At 40.9% G+C, this 17,464-nt stretch overlaps 1 protein-coding gene across 4 annotated transcripts in view; it reads right to left on the minus strand.

Moving 5' to 3' along the window:
• Positions 1-318: 318 nt before the first annotated feature.
• The window catches only part of NPNT (nephronectin), an 83,206-nt gene continuing 66,060 nt past the window's right edge, over positions 319-17,464 (minus strand). For 3 of the 4 annotated variants that reach the window (XM_030313319.1, XM_030313318.1, XM_030313320.1), the window contains 4 exons: positions 14,068-14,154; positions 13,495-13,593; positions 4,563-4,819; positions 2,361-3,201 (listed from right to left, as the gene is read on the minus strand). In XM_030313319.1, coding sequence (XP_030169179.1) covers positions 3,091-3,201; positions 4,563-4,819; positions 13,495-13,593; positions 14,068-14,154 — 554 coding nt within the window. In that variant the 3' untranslated portion in view covers positions 2,361-3,090. Of the gene's footprint in view, positions 3,202-4,562; positions 4,820-13,494; positions 13,594-14,067; positions 14,155-17,464 lie in introns of all 4 variants that reach the window. The other variant, XM_030313321.2, reaches the window with a different exon arrangement.

Below are 17,464 nucleotides of genomic sequence, written 5' to 3' on the forward strand. Positions count from 1 at the left end.
AAAAAAAAGGCTTTTTACTTCTAATTCCTATATATTGATATATTCTAGTTTATCCTGCCTTCCTATAAAAGGACTTGAGGCTAATGTTGAAGTGAGATACAAGGGAATGTAACTAAAGCAATTTGCTAAGGTATGACGTGCCCTGTGCATGCTGATGAAGAGGGTCTCCTAGTTCATAGCCTAGAAAGCATCCCGATGTGGGTCACTTCCAAGCAGTAAGAGGGGTTCTACGATAGATGGCCTTCGTGAAACCTCAGACTACTCCAGTATTCTCCCGACTAAAAACAAAACAAAACTCAAACAATAACAGACAATAGGTATCATTAACAGTGCTTTTATTTACAAAGAATTATTTTTATTTGGCTGTTTGGAAAACCACTAACATTTTTCACTTTAGAAAACATTAAATAATAAACAAGATGTTATACAGTACTTTGGATAACTTCTGTCAGTTTAGTGCAATCCATTATTGGCACCTAAAAGTGACATTTTCAATTATTTCCCCCTTTCCTCTTCACTTGTGCAGTTAAATGACCACAAAGGAAATGAATCATTAAAAATGGATCTAAAGCCATACCATATGGCCCCTATTCAAAGGCTCACAGATTTACATCCCTGCTCCTATCCTGCCTTCACCAAGTGAAATGACTAAAGATACTCTGTTGGTAATTTTTTTTTTTTTGTGGAAAAATAGGTAAATTTGTGGAACTTGGGAGATTCCCATTGACAAACGAAACTGAATTATAGTGGCTGGGTGAAGCAAGGATCCTGAAACTGGTGTTGAGCATAGCATAGCACTCTCTCTCAGTGGCCAATTTGTCACACACATTGCAGAGAGAATGCACCAGATTAAAAACCAAAACAAAACAAAACAAAAAACAACTCTCTAGCCTCTGTTCCTTGCTATGGTCTCTTTAAAAACCTGAACTATCATCCACTGAACAGGTGAAAGGGTTATACTTTTACCAAAAAAAGAAATGAACCCTACCACATTAGGACATCATTGAGATAGGGAAAAAAAAACCAAAACCAAAAACAAAAAACAATATTCTTAAAGGAGTATGATGGACAGATATTTTACTGTTTTAATCCTGTTAGGTTTGCCATAAAGGGAGAGATCTTTCAGTGAGCTCCCCATTTGATGGGTTTTTTTCCCCCTTTTGATTCTCCTCCATTGGAAGGCTAAGAGGTAAATGCCTAAATTAGACCTTGGCCTCATCCGAATGACTAAGTTCCGAAGATTTTCATTACCTAGTAATAGGATCAAAACAGCTTTTGGAAGATTCTGTAATCTGTCACTCTATCTTGATGTAAGAACATCTTTAACCATCTTAAATAAACACATTTTTATCTATTTTTAAACCTTCGAAGAGGGTGAGGGAGAAAGAGAAAAGAGAAGGAGAGAAAGAAGAGAGACAGGGAGAGGGAGAGAAAGAGGAGAGGGAGAGAGATTAACTTTTTTTTTTTAACAAAGGATTCTAATTTAACAATTGTCCCTGCCAGGAAATGCCCCCTCACACTCCAGTCTAGGCCTGTTTCCTCTTGTTCTATTCTTATCGCATATGGAGAACAGCTGGTCACCATCCTCTCTGTACCAACCATTCATACACTTGAAAACCAGCAATGGTTTGCCCCTCAGTCTTCTCTTCTCCACGCTGGATAATCCCAGTTCCTTTAATTTTTCATCATAGATCTTTTTTTCCAACCCTTTAATCATCTTTGTGATTCCTGGCAAAAACAGCAGAGAATATTTTGATTACTTAATCAGGAATGAAGTAAAAGTCTCAGGACTAAGTTGCCTTTTAAAAGTTAGGTATTTTTTTCATACATAGGTAAAATCGGCAGGGAGGAAATGTGGTTGGGTGGGGGGGGGTTCCCAGATTTTATTGCTCTAATGTGTGCGTGAGTCCCATTCCAACACATCAATGCGTCCAGGCACAGGACCTGCTCCCTGACCCCTTCTGACAAGACGGCACATACGTTAGGAAGGAGCTAGACCTGCCTCCATGTATGCGGATCTAAAACCTGTATGAAAATCTGTCCCAACGGAGCTTCCCCCACACTTCCCCTCACCCTTCCATAAACAGGATCTTTTCTCTGAAACAACCAGAACTTTTACAACATGTTTTACTGATTACCAAAGAGAGCCATGTTATTATGGTAAAAACCTGTTGGTTTTAAAGTATACCCTGGAACAGTGAGAGTTTTATATGTAAACTTCAGCTTCTTGTCCACATGAATGGTTCGCTATCCTGTATCGTGATCAAACTCAAGGCCATGAAAAAATTCATCCCTCCACTACCACACCTGACATCTCTTCCAATTTTCTCTTGCTGCCAAAATAAGGTCATGGAACTGGATGACATTTCACCAGGTATTTTTTAATTCAAGAGCTCGCAAGCTGCCTTTTCCCTTGCAACTAGAGTCTGTATATATTAGGAACACGTAACTACTTAATATCAATAGCACATTTACACGAAACACAATACTACTAACGAGGGATTACGTGTCCATTCTACGTCATGTCTTTAAAAGAAAAATACAGATAATGAGAATAAATGCATCTTGATAAGTTACACACCCTTCTTTTATAAAGTGAATGGCAGTAAAAGTCAGAGTTCAGGTCAGGCCAGAGCTAACAAGCCAAGGGGAGAAACCAATTTCACAAGCACATTGTACAACATCTCTTAGGGGAAGTCAATACTACTCATGGTACAACACTGAACAGATAACAGAATGGCCATTTGCACAGATTTCCTTTGAAAACTTCTCCCATGGTTTGCTACTAGGAACACCTGTAACCAGAAGGAACGATGGCACAGGTCACATGCCAGGGCCCTTCCCAAAAAAGACACAGGATGGAAAGCAACACCGAAAGCTGGCTTGGATGTGTCTACAGGTGCCCCCTATATTCCAAGGAGGGTGTCACTATTCACTGGAATTGCACAAAAGCAGGCCAGCAAGGTGTGGGTCACCCACCAGACTTTCTCTTGACCCACTGACCCATTCTTCTCCTAGGCCTGATAAGAGGGAGGAGAGGACAGGAGGTGAAGATTGGAAAAAGAAAAGAGCCACAGGGGGAGTTCATTGCTAGTTCGGGAGTTGCTCGCGTTCTTCAGAGCAGTGGCCTTTTCTCAGGCTCACATCATCCAATCCAATCTCCCCAGTGTGGCCACGCCTTTTTTCACCTCTGAAGATGACCTAGGGAGAGAATGCACACACCAGTCAAGCCTCCTCTGCCCCTTCCCAATGCCCATTCGTTTCACAAAATAAAGGCAAACGTTCCCCCAAAACCAAACAGTAAACTTACTCGACAGAAGGAAAGACTAGAACATAGCCAGGGTCACCTGAGGCTTGCCTTTTGGTAGAAACTGAAATCATGAGTAAACTGTTAATCAGACACATGTCACTCTTTAAAAAGCCATTCTGAATGACAGACTACTTCAGTTTAGGAATGTTTATGAAGCGGACACTTTGTGAAAGATTACCAAGGACAGAAGTAAATGAGACAGATATAAAGATGTAGAAATAAGAGGCAAAACTCTGGAAGATCATAATCATGCCGCCTATCGTGGACGTTTGCTATTTCCTCCTTGGGTTAGGCTGACTTTGTTGGCCTAAAATGGACTCAGACCAAACACCACACTGAAATCACAGTGTTGTTTTACCTACGTAAAGAACAAAAACTTTCTTGTATTTTATCTTCTGTAGATCATCCTTGCTTCTTTAAAAACAGAAACCTTCCTGTGCTAGGATCTGAAATGCCTTTTTTTTTTTCCAGACAATGTTACACTTTTTTTCAAAGAGTACAATAAATCTAAGACTGATAAAAGCTTATATAAATGGAGTCTATCCCTTTTAACGTAGTTTCTCGAAACTGTATCTGTGGTCACCTACGCATAATCTCCTAATAGCAAGGTTTATGAATAGGAGCATAAAGATGCTCCTCCAAAAACATTATTTCGGCGGGATGCTATAGTGCATCTTATTGCCACCTATGACTTGATTACTTAAGATAAAACTTACATACTCAAAGCTTTTCCCACATCCTCTCCTGAATAGGACTTCCCAAGCATATTGTTCCGGGTTCCCACCCAAGGCTGTTTAACTATGATTTCTGAGGCAAAGGGGGAAAAAAAAAAGACTTTAAAGAAATACTTCAAAAAAGAAAAAAGAAACACTTTAGGTTAACTCTGAAAAATAAAGGAGTTGAAGAAAAAGGAAAAGCAGCAACAGTTAAGCTCACCCCCTCTGCCCTTTCAAGTTGCTGTTAACTTCTTTTTTTTCCTTTTCGATTCCTGAATTTTCTTCACTAAAAATAGGGGATTTTCACCAAGGCTGGGGGGAGAGTGGCAGTGATCAGAGGTTGCAACGAAGAACATAAGCAGCAGCAAAAGGGATTAAAGGAAGAGGCAATGAATGAACGGAGCTCTCATACCCAGAAAAACAAAGCTTTGTGCCTGAATTAATGAAGAGAACAAGGCTGCTTCAGATTCAGATCCTACAGTTCTCCTCTGAAAGGAAAACTTCCCAGGCTCTGCCTCCTTCGCGGTTCTACTTACGCTCTTGACGTCAGCCCCTCGCAAGGTGATCTGTGTGTGCCTCCAGCCACGGCCACCATTTCTTCCCCACAGGGCTGCTCCGTGGGCACCGTGTTTTCTCACAAACACCTGGAGCGTGCCGGAGTGCAGCCCAGTCACCTTGTGCCTGAACGACAGGCACAGGTCCCCTGAATGCATGAGGTGGCCGAGAGGTAGCACCAAGCGAGCGGCTTTTCCCCCTGGGCCTTTGGCTCCCGAGACTGTCAGATATTGTCCACCTGGAATGGGAAAAGCAGGGCTGTGTGTGTACGTGCCGACATCCCTTTCTAGCACAGACAGCATGGATGGCGAAACTTAAGTAAGATTGACTTTGCAGAAACTGCAAACTGGGATAGTCCCTTGTACAGAATTCCACATTTGCAGGGGTGGGGAGGGGGATCTTATTTCTATGCCTACTTTAAATTCTATGGTTTGTGTTTAGAGAAAATACTTGGCTCCTGGAGAGTACAAATTATGGCAAGGACACGATAGATAATTAGTAATCCTAACACCATGAATATTTCCTGCTGAGTATGAGCAGACATACACGGGAAGACACAAGCTCCCCATCTCCTGATCTTCACCAGTGTCTGATTATGTTGTCAAGCTGGCTGGCTGGCTGGCTCTAAATTGTCAAGGAGAATTTTCTATGTGGATAATTAACCTCCAGGCAGCAGAGCAGACGGTGATCTAAAGGGGCACTGGATCTGTTTATTCTCTCTTCTCTCCACTTTTTTTTTTTTTTTAATCTCTAAAGCAAGAAGGGTCCTTTGCAAAGGTCAGTTTTGCTGTTTTTCTTACATGGGAGTATGTCTAATCCCAGGAAGATGCAGAGGTGTTCTGGAAACCTCTACATCTTCCTGGAGCATCAATTTTTTTTTGTAGGTAAGTAGCTTAAGACATGTTTATATCAAAGCAAATCTGTAACATGATACATAATATATATAATGTTTATTACATTTACATGTACACAAATTAATAAACACTTTCAATTTGGACAAATCAGTCTGATGATGTCCTCAGATCCCTAGGGCTACAGAGTTTGCTTCCCCCTATTGTTAGAGTAACCACAATAGTGGGGGGCGGGTAGTTTAAGGAGCAGTGAAGTGGGGGGGTATTGCTTCCCAAGAGAGGGAAAGTTGCAAGTAGTATTTGCAAACAGTCCATATACAAGTGACATCCCCCACCAGCTGTTTTATTACAGCCAACTGAAAAACAACCCTGTGTTTCAGCACTGATTTGTCCGTAAGAAATACGTGGTTGGAATGCTGACCACATGTACCTGTTTTGGTAGAGACACTACTGATTTCTCAGTTAAAAGATAAACCATCCTTTCTTTCTTATGCTTAATCTGTGTAAGACAAGATTATTTGGGGGATGTCCTATTCTTCAAGTGACTGCTCTACTAAGTTCCCTCTGAGCATTCAAAGGACCAAATAGGCGACTAGCATATACTTCCCGGTGCCAGGCTCTTTAAAGGGAACACCTTCAGCCCTGCTAACTGGTCTCTGAAGTGAACATGAATTTGGCTTGTTGTGCACCTGCAAAAACTAAGGCTTGGAGAGGTGAGGGCACCCAAGGGGTCGTCTAGCCAGTGAGGGGCAGGGAAACACTTTGCGCTCAGAACTGCCTGGCCTCCTATGCAGCGCCTGCTGCTCTCAGACTGAAATCCCTGGTTTACGGGTTTCTGTCCCCCAGCAGACCGTGAACTCATTGATGTCAGGACCAACCTTTCCCCCAAACCACCCCATTTTACATTCCTGCCACATGGTAGGGCTTTGAGGTCATGTGTTGAATAAATGATATTCCAAGAACACAGCAAAAACCTGAGGGGAAATAGGTCTTTGAGGCATGTACTTGACTCAGCGAACACACACATATTTCTTTTCCTCCTGTCCCTGTGCCTTGCCAAATTAATCCAAACAATATTTGGGGCCAAAACATTTAGCTGGGGCTTACATGTCTCCCTGTAAGTCAGCTTTGAATCATCACAGGTATTTGGGTTAAGACTAAGATATAAGGTTATTACAGTTAACCTGCAAGTTTTAAGAAAACAAGGATTACCTTAAGACCCTGTGGAATGTTCGCTAATATCTCTATGCCAGACACTGCAGGCAAACCACAACATCCTGACGAGAGTCAACTAGTCCTTTTGCACAGGTATTTAAAGCTACAGCGTAAATCACGGTGAGTGATGAGCGAGGCCACCACTACTCTTCCTCTATAGAGTTGCTCTGGGGGAACCAGGTTTTTGTTTTACGTTAAAGGATTCTTTCCCTTTTTAAAAGGAAATGTTAACAGGGTGCGGTGGTAGCTAAGGGAAAAATGCATCTCGTGCTTCAAACAAGTTACCTATTAGATAAAAATTTCACTTCTGATTCCAAAATACTGGTTTAAATATAAAACTATATTAGGCACTTTCATGGTTTCAGTTTAAAGCATTATAGTATCGAAAGTGTCTGTTTTTTGTTTTTTGTTTTTTTTTTGAGAAACAATAAATGCTGCAGAACTTGCCAGAAAGTTAGGCGATAAAATTGAATGTACTTATTTGTAACTCTACACTGGTTTGTGCCTTTACAACTTCAATTTACAAAGACAACAACATAATGTCCATTACCTTACCTATTAATTGTGTGGCCAAAAGAAAATGAGGGGGAGTTTGGCAGTTTTACTTATACATCATGGCCTTGCTGAGAAACCAGCCCAGCTAGACAACTAAGATCATTACAGTTTGCTGGGATTTACCTCTCAAATACAAAGGGCTTAATTTTTTGTTTTTAAAAAAAAATTTTAACGTTTATTATTGAGAGAGACACAGAGCATGAGCAGGGGAGGGGTAGAGCGAGGGGGAGACACAGAATCTGAAGTAGGCTCCAGGCTCTAAGCTGTCAGCACAGAGCCCCATGCAGGGCTCGAACTCATGAACGGTGAGATCGTGACCTGAGCCAAAGTCAGACACTGAACTGACTGAGCCACCCAGGCACTCCAATTTTTTGTTTTTTAAACAGAAGTAATACAGTAATGCCCACTGTAGGAAAAACAGAAGTACAAAAGCATAGAGAAAATTTAAATAAGCCATGATCTCAAAAGCCAGAGATAATTACTAACATTTTAACTTCTGAACATTGTCCTATGGAGATATATGAATGCTAATGCACATGAGTATAAACATTTTCCCAGTGTGGTAACTTCCTTTTTTTCATGAAATATATTAGCCATTTTTCTATGTCAGCAAATAGACATTCTTCATAGCTCCAAGCATGCCATTAATAATTTAGCCAGTTTCTTCGTGAAGAACATTTAAGTTCCAAATTTTTATTTAAAAGTTTTTTTTTGTAATTTCAAGTTTTTATTTAAATTCTAGTTAGTTAACATACAGTATTAGTTTCAGGAGTAGACTTCAGTGATTCATCACTTACACCCGTGCTCATCATAGCAAACGCCCTCCAAATTTTTACTTTTAAGATAAAAATAGCACAAAACAGTAAGATGAGCAAAAAAAAAAATCTGAAAAACATAAAAAGAACCAAGTTCCCTTTTTATCTAAAGAGCTTTACAAATCAAACATGCACAAAATAAAGGGCATCATAGAAAAAAAATTACTTAAATCCTGTGAAAAGTTGTCCATCTTTTCCTATAAGAGAAAGTCAAATTAAAAGGGGAGGCCTTGTCACATTTAAATTTGGCAAGGATAAAAATAATTTAGGGGCAGCTGGGTGGCTCAGTCAGGTAAGTGTCCCGCTCTTGATTTTTGGCTCAGGTTGTGATCTCACGGTTTGTGGGATCGAGAGCCCCATCGGGATTCACACTGACAGTGTGGGGGCCTTAGAATTCTCTCTAACCCTCTCTCTCTGCTCTTCCCCTGCGTGCACGTGCTCTCTCTCAACCTTAAAAAAAAAAATAGTTGGATAAGATCTATTGGGAATGGTTCTTAAATATTATTGGCAGAAGCATAAATTGCTACAATTCTTATGAAGGGCAATTTTGAGAACTTATCAAAATTCAAAATGCTAATTCCCTCTGACCTAGCCATTCCAATTTAGGAATTTATCCTACAGATATATTCAAGCGTATATGAAATGATACATGGACAATCTTCACTGGAGCACTGTTCTGCTGAAATGTGCCTCAGTGGATGGCTGGTTAAATACAGTGTGGTACATCGAAGAAGGAATGGAGTTAACAGCCATAAATAAGAATAAGGGTGTTCCGTTTACAGGACAATCTTCAACAATAGCTAATACTGTTTTATTGGTAACTGTGGGCCAGGCACTGCTTTAAATATTTTACATATGTTTAATAGATATTACCATCTCCACTTAAATAACTTGCTCCAAGTCAAAGCTAGTGAGTAGTGGCACTGGGTTTCAGCCCAAGCCTTTGGGCTTCAAAGTCCATGTGCCTCTAAACTCTTCAAAGACAGTATCTTCTGGGGTACCTGAGTGGCTCAGTCAGTTAAGCATTCGACTTTGGCTCAGGTCTTAAGCTCACAGTATGAGTTCAAGCCCTACCTCGGGCTCTCTGCTGCCAGAACTGAGCCCTACTTTGGATCCTCTGTCTCCCCCTCTCTTTGCCCCTCCCGGCTCATGCGTACTCACTGGCTGTCTCAAAAATAAGACATTAAAAAAACGAAAGGACAGTATCTTCAAATGACAAAAGCAAGATGCTGTTGTGTAGAAAAAGATCCCTCTGGGGGCACCTGGGTGGCGCAGTCGGTTAAGCGTCCGACTTCAGCCAGGTCACGATCTCGCGGTCCGGGAGTTCGAGCCCTGCGTCAGGCTCTGGGCTGATGGCTCAGAGCCTGGAGCCTGTTTCCGATTCTGTGTCTCCCTCTCTCTCTGCCCCTCCCCCGTTCATGCTCTGTCTCTCTCTGTCCCAAAAATAAATAAACGTTGAAAAAAAAAATTAAAAAAAAAAAAAAAAGAAAGAAAAAGATCCCTCTGGAAAGATAAGCAAGAAACTAGTTGCATCTGGAGAGGGTAACTGGGAGCCAGGGCTGGGAGAGGGAGCTTGTATTTTCACTGTTGATTTGTTTTTCCATGTTTGTGTATTTCAAAATAATATTTAATGCTGCAACAGACACGCTTGCATGTACATGCTGGCTTACTTGCTATATATTTAAGTGAGTAGTGATCAGTAGTAGAGCATTGAGTCAGCTTCCTTTAACCCTGATCCCCAGAGATTGGGGTTTCAGGAAAAGCCCCCACCCCCATCCCGGGGTCAAGCCTTGACATTTACAGAAGGGTGTGTCTTCAGGGCCACAGCCACATGCCTGCAGCACATCACATCAGTCAGCAGCACAATCTTCACTGTCCCTTAGAGGCATGTATTAATTCTACTATCTCACAATTAGGTTGAAGACTGAATGTGATAAACAAAACCTAATGAGCACCAGGAAGAAGAGCCAGCAAATGAATTTACTTTGCAGCTGTTTCTCAAAGTTGTAAGTGTGTTTTAATTGAGGGTTTTCTTAGAGATATTAGCATATGAGAATATCTGCAGATCTGGATCTTGCATAAGAAATGCACATTAAAATCAGTCGTAACTGTGGAAATCCAAATATATATTCCTTTACAAATGGCATAATCTAGATAGAAGCAAGTAAACAATAAGCTTGGTAATTAGGCAATACAAAGGAATCATTTATTAAATTGGTTATATTCTGCTCTGGTCTTAGCTTGTGATACACACACACTCACACCCCTGAACTTCCTAGAAGAAAAATAGGCATTTTTCATACTAAGCTTTACTAGTATTTCCATCAGTATTTGGTTAGATTTTCCCAACATATTCTAAAAATTTTGTCTACAATTCCACCATGACATATGCCACACACTGCTATCCCTTCTTTCACTCTGCCACCCTTTGGTCTTCCGTCCACTTTCCAAGCCAGGGCCCTGCTGCTCAGTCATCTCTTTGGGATGACCTGGGGGCATTCGAATCTGAGTCAGAGGCTCTTGGAGGCTGTGTATGAGGTTTTCTAATTCAACCCTTATCCACTGCTCAAAACAACCTCTTGCTGTATGTCACCCAAACACCTCCACCAGGGGAGACCTCCCTATTTCCATGTCATTCTGTTCTTTTTAGACAGCTCTGTTGATTGCAAAGTTCCGAGAGTGAACCAAAACTGATCTTCCTGTAGCTTTTACCTACTGATCTGACTTCTCATCCCCTTGTTGTTGGTCAAGTATTTGAAAAGCAGTCTTGCTCCATCACTTCTTCCCCAAGCTAGACATTTTGGTTCTTCACTTGTTTCCCATAGGCTTCAAGCTACCTTTCCATCTAGGTCATTTCTTATGAGTGACCTACAATTATCTCTATTCTTTTCAGGTGAGAAAGAACCCACCAAAGTGGATTTTCCACTCTGGAAAAAATATCCTATGTCTATGGAAATGACAGTGATGACACAGATTCCACTCAAAAAGGCTTTCACCTCTCTTATTTGAGTAACTTCCCTGTGCATCCTAGCTATCAACAGAAGGGAGGAGGGAAGGGACAAAAGCAGAGAAGGAACATGTTTTACCTGCTGGCCCCTTACGTGAGCCAGTCTGAGCTAGACTGGAGATGAGGGCCTGAGAAGCTCCCCCTGATTGTCCTGAAGTTACCTGCAGCTCATTATAATACTAAGATTTCTTCCTAGGGGCAGTTTTATGCCATCTTTTGAATATACGATGTATGCACCCGCATGCCTACATGCTAGGTGTGCACAGTTGAACCAAAAAATGCCTATGCAAGCCTCCTGCCCCTTCCCCCTAATACACTGAATGAAAGCTTCCTGTACTAACCCCATGGGGAGACAGTGCCTTGAGAGCTAGCTCCCTGTCTCCTTCCTTGGAACAATAAAAAGTTCCTAATTTTCAACATTTCCTGAAGTTTTCATCTGACCCCTAGAATCTGTTTACACTAAGGCACTTCCTCCCCTTCCCACACGTGTGTAGTTGGTTTCTAGACCATGAGCCATACCTTGCACTCACTCTCCACATATTTCACCCTCTTAAATATCGCCTATTGATCTAATGTTTTAGAGCTAATTTTTTTCAGCACACACTGCCACTTTCTCCTTGGGCTCTGAGTCATTCTACTCCGTTTGACTGGTATGCCTTCAATATGCAAGTTCAAGATCCAATTCATCCAAATTGGTAAAACCTGGAGCAACCCCAGAAGCTCATCCTCCAGGGGCCAGAATCAATCATCAAGAGCTACCCAGTCACCCAAACAGCCATCACTTCCTTTCAGTTTGTTCTGTTCTGTCATAGCCAAATGGCCATTCCAAACGTTTTTGTCTACCATTCTAATTTCCAATCCTCTCTCTCAGAGGGCAAGTGGAATTTGGGGCACAACAAATTTAAACATCAACATAGGTAATGACTAATAAAAAGTGTTTAAATACTATGCTTTAGAACCAATTTAGTATTTTAATTCTGAAAATCAAGTATTTTACATAGATTTTCTACATAGGATGCCTACATGAAAGTATAATGAATTCTTCTGAGTTTAGCATGAATTATTCTCACAATGTACCTTACTTGAAAGAGTTACTCGTTACGGCCATGAACGGTGTGTACCAGCCTGTCACACATGACTGCTAAAGCTCCCTCATCCTGTAGCAAACTACTTCAGGTCAGTGGTCAGTCAAACCTACAGTCCTGACATCTGCTGATCATAGACAGTGCACCTGCCGGAGAAGGCTGAGGCCACAGGAAGTATAGGGACACCTGGAGGGGAAGTCCCTTGTTTAGCTTTGTGGCCTGAGGAAATGTATACCACCGCTGGGCCTCAGGATCTCCTTTGTGAAACAGGACAATATTACCTGCTTGATAGGATAAGAGTAAATTAAATAGAACCAATGAGATGATAAATGAGTCAGGACTACAGTAGATATTAAATACATGGTTTCTCTCTTATTCACAGATATTTGTGACATTAATAATAACGTCATGCCCTGGGGTGCCTGGGTGGCTCAGTCGGTTGAGCATCTGACTCTTGGTTTCGGCTCAGGTCATGATCTAGAGGTTTGTGGGATCTGGCCCCATGTGGGACTCTGTGCTAACAGCAAGGAGCCTGCTTGGGATTCTCTCTCTGCCCCCTCCCCTGCTCTTATTCCAACTCTCTCAAAAATAAACAAACAGATAACGTCTTGCTCAGAGTCACCTTAAATGAGAAGAGTGTTTGCGGGAGGCAGGCGGGTGGGATCACTAAAATTTATTTTATAGCTAAGAGAAATCTAAAAACCCATTTCAGCTTATTGAATATTCATATTTTAAAAGCTTACTTCAAATTTTCATTTAAAAAAATCTGTTATATTGCTACTGTAGAGCTACTGAGGCACCCCAGGAAGCATGCAATTTAAAAGTCTTAATTTTCCAAGCAGCTATGTCCAACTCAACCTTTCTAATAACATTCTCTTGTGGAATAAATGGTAGTAATTTGTAATTAATTTCACCAGCATCTAAAGTAGACTGAAATTTTTTCCAGAGAAATATTCACAACTTCACAGAAATTTCCAGTGTCTCTTTCTGCAATGTGTCAAATCTTTAAAAAGACCTAATTGAGAAAATAACTAGGCACTACCACCATGGCTAATGTACCATGATATTACTTCTTTCATGCTCGGGAATGGGGCACTATAAATAACTTGAAAATTATATGTTAGAATGAGTCTAAATGTTTTACTTACCATCCTCTGTGAGGGAAATTAGCTGGCCTTTTAGTGAACTACTTGTCTTCCCATAATATTATTCTAGTTTATTGCTAACAAGTTTAGTTCACTTAAAAAAATGGAATATGAAATGCTAAATGAGATCTTTCTTTACTGAATAAAGAGGGTAAACACAGAGGCATGTTACAGTGTTCTTGATTGTCAGAACTAGGGCCCTCAGAGAGGATCAAACTGCTCTATATTAACTGGTTTTACCTGCTGGATCTCTAACTGGTTCCCAGTGCAAGTCACTGTCTTTTTCTCTGATCCATCCACAAAGCCCATGGTCGAAATTACAACTGTGTATCAGAACACCTATGAGAAAATGACCAGAAAGATGAATAGACCGCAAACCCAATGACTAACAATAAAAAAAACTTGTTCTCTGTCTGTACACATGTTCTCTTCCAGCCACATAGAACTACCCCACCAGATATCAAAGATCACACGAATCCTGACTTAGAACAATTGTGCCTGTGTGTTCAGCTGTAAGAATAGAACACACCAATGTTGCCAAATTATGACCTTGTTACATCATCAGTTACAAAACATGATTTCCTCCTCACAGTTGAAGTGCAGCTTTAATATTTTTTTTAAAAGAAGATAATGATGATATATCATGATTTTCACTTAACAATTGTGGCACCGCAAAGGAAACCGAGTTGTAAAAAATAAAGTATGTTTTTTCCCCAGACATAACTAAATAATCTACCATTTAAAAGCCATTTTCATGAAATGGAAGGAGACACTAAAATGTCATTGTAACACTACTAAAACGTAAGTATCTACCTGGATCATCCTTCGCTTCATCGTCTGCACTGACTCCTCTTTCAATTTCAAATATTTCAAACAAGTCATTTGAAGGCTGCCGTGGAACTGCAAGAGAGAGAAGTTTGGTTTGGTTTGGGGAGGTATTGATAAAGGGGCATGCCTTTAATCACAGCGTAGGGGGAGAAGACCTAGGCATTTCATTCATCCGAAGAATCCAAAATATTTAATTAAAAATATTACATGTCACGTTAAGATTCACGCAGTTTGTTCTACAGGCACTTCTACTATAACACTTATTGGAGTACAATTTTTGAAAATGTTTTTCAAGTGTTTCTAAAAGTCAACATAAAAAAATTAGAAAGTCTTTGCCTGAAGAATACATTTTAAAAGAGCTACCCGTTTCTGGCAAAATATTCACCTCTGTCAAATTCTAGAATTTGTTTCTATGAAAAGATACATTATGAACTCTTAATTAAGGCTGTTTTTTAGTGGAAACTGCCTGCAACTGCAGTGAATGGTTTGATTTTCTAGCCACAGCATCAACTCGTCTCCAGTGAATGCTGCCCGCGGCCGAACTCCATCCACAATTCTTACCATCTCTAGGTTCCCTGGCTCCTTAAAGATCAGATCCAAACGCCCTGGGAAAGGATTCACACCTCACCCCCTAAAACACACATCACTGTCCAAACACACCATTCGTTTTCATATCTCTGACTCCATCCCCAGCTTGGGATCCTCTTGTTCCTACTAGTTGACCTGCCAAACTTCCCCCTCTTCCTGCAAAGACCCAATGCAAACATCCCTGTCTGGGTAAAAATGTTCATGCCCCAGGCAAATCAAATTCTTTCCTTTTGTACCCCGCAAAGACTCGTGTTCGCATCTCTATTACAACCTTCCATAGAGTACTGTAGTTCTTCACATATATGCACGTCTGTCCCTCTAGGTTCTGAGGTCCAGGATGGCATCAGTCACGTCCTATTCATATGGCATTTCCAGGGCGTGACCTGGAGACAGGCCCTCAATAAGTGTTTACTGAATGAATGTGAAAATCTTATCAGAGACTCACATTTTGTCAACCCTTTTCCTCAAGTGAACCAACTGGGCCAGAGCTGAAGAATCCATTTTTAAAAAACAGAGTCATTTAAAGCATTAGTTATTATTCAATATACATTTGTCCCCCATATGCCAAGAACCATGGTAGCCAAGGGGACAGGCAATAGGGTGAACAAGACCGACAAGGACCTGGCCCTCAGGGAGACTGCATTCTAGCTAGACAGGCCAACATTAAACATGTAGCTAAATCCACACTGCAATTCTAAATTCTGATGAGGGCTGCAAAGGAAAACCACCAGAAGAAGTCATGAAGAATAACTGGGGTGGGGATGGAGGGGGTATGTGGGAATGTTGGTGGAGGGGAATTCCTGGCCAAAGACCAGGGCATACTCCCTTTTCTATGCCAGAACTTAAATTCATTAACTATATTTTTATAAGGCAGGGAGTAAAAGATGTAGAACACCAAGGAACAGACATTAGTCAGAAGGGTTCTTTTTCAACAATGTTCCTATTATTTTTAGCAAGAATTTTTTTTAATTAAGTAACAATCCCATAATATTCACACTGATGGTTTTTATTTTGCTTACTGCTTTTCAAGTTTTTCCCTTTTTGTTTCAAAAGTCCAAACAGCGGATACCCATCTCCTCTCCACACACACACTCACATATACCCAGCCTGAAAGGGATGGGAGAGAAGCCAGTCCATAGACCAGCTCTAGGGATATAACCTGATCGCAGGTGCCCTGGGCTGAGGTAACTGGCTATCCTCTTAAGTTTTTTTTTTTTTTAAACATTTATTTATTTTTGAGAGAGTGAGACAGTGTGTGAGTCGGAGAGGGGCAGAGAGAGGGGGAGACACAGAATCCAAAGCAGGCTCCAGGCTCTGAGCTGTCAGCACAGAGCCCAACGCAGGGCTTGAACTCACAGACCGTGAGATCATGACCTGAGCTGAAGTCAGACACTCAACCGACGCTCCTGCTCCTTCTCCCCTCTCTGTCTCTCTCTCCCCTACGAGCCACCCTCTTTCATAGCCAAAGGACTAACAGCAACAATATCCATTTTATAGCTTTCCTTTCTTCCTTTGGGCCTCTAAGAGGGAGATTGCCTCTTATTTACTAGAAATATTATAAAGTTGTAAGCAATTATGCTTCGTTTCTCATTATATAGAGAAAGTGTAAAAAATTCTATAGAACAATCATTTTTTGTCTCTTGTTGTAACTTACACAACTCATCTCTGGACTGGAATAGCTCAAATCTTCTAATACCGTATTATGGGACTGCTTTGTGGCTGTTTGTCATCCCCCTTTTTTTCCTAGATGAAGGACACTCAAATGGTAAATAGAGTCTTGGTGTAGAGGGGGAGGCTGGTACAAAGGTTTCCTGGCACAAGGGGCCTATTTTTGGTGTTCTTAGAAGCTTCTTTATTACATGTGATCTTAAAACTGTAATACATATATTACAACATGGGGATAACTTCTAGTCACTGATATAACACCTGTCATAGGAAGCTTGCAATTAGCTTTCTTATAATATAGATGTTTCTAAGTGAATTCATCAATTCATTCTTTTGTGTGTGTGTGTGTGTGTGTGTGTGTGTGTGTGTGTGTTTACTCTGTTGATTGTTTTATTGATGATAGTCTTTGGATCAGGTACTCAATTCCTTCCATCACTTCATTCTTTATAGGATGGGTGTCACTGCATTCAATGCAGTTTGCCCTAGATAAAGCTGTTCTCTATGGCACTGGCAAGGTGTGTTCTTAGAAACCTCTGTATTGATAGGGCACCTGGTTAAACATCTGACTCTTGACTCTCGATTTCAGCTCAGATCACGATCTCACAGTTCATGGGTCCTAGCCCTGTATGGGCTCCTGTGCTGACAGCATGAAGCCTGCTTGGGATGGATTCTCTCTCTCTCTCTCTCTGCTCCTCCCCTACTTGCTCTCTCTCTCTCTCAAAAATAAACCTTAAAAAAAAAAGAAAAGAAACCTCTGTATTACAAATGTACTTAAACACCTCATGCTTATTTAGTGGGTATCACTTCCATCCCTGATATAACACTGTGTGAACACAGCTTGCAAATATCTTTCTTAAAAATATATTATTAGAAGTGTTCTTAAATGATTTAATGCATGCATTAAATAATGAGGGTTACATCCACTCTCAATAATAAACTGGTCATAAATAGAGATCAAGGGGATCCTCTCTAAGGAAGCACCATTTACACCAAGAAGGAAAGAATACGGAAACTTCCAAGCAAAAAGCAAAGTGGTGGTGTGGGGGAAGAGGGAGTGTTTCAGACAACAGTTACAAAGAAGGCGCTCAGAATATCCAGAGAAAGGAGTTCATGGCGTCTGGAGGATGCT

This window comes from Lynx canadensis, chromosome B1, assembly GCF_007474595.2.
Source record: "Lynx canadensis isolate LIC74 chromosome B1, mLynCan4.pri.v2, whole genome shotgun sequence".
In the NCBI taxonomy this organism is placed as follows: domain Eukaryota; kingdom Metazoa; phylum Chordata; class Mammalia; order Carnivora; family Felidae; genus Lynx; species Lynx canadensis.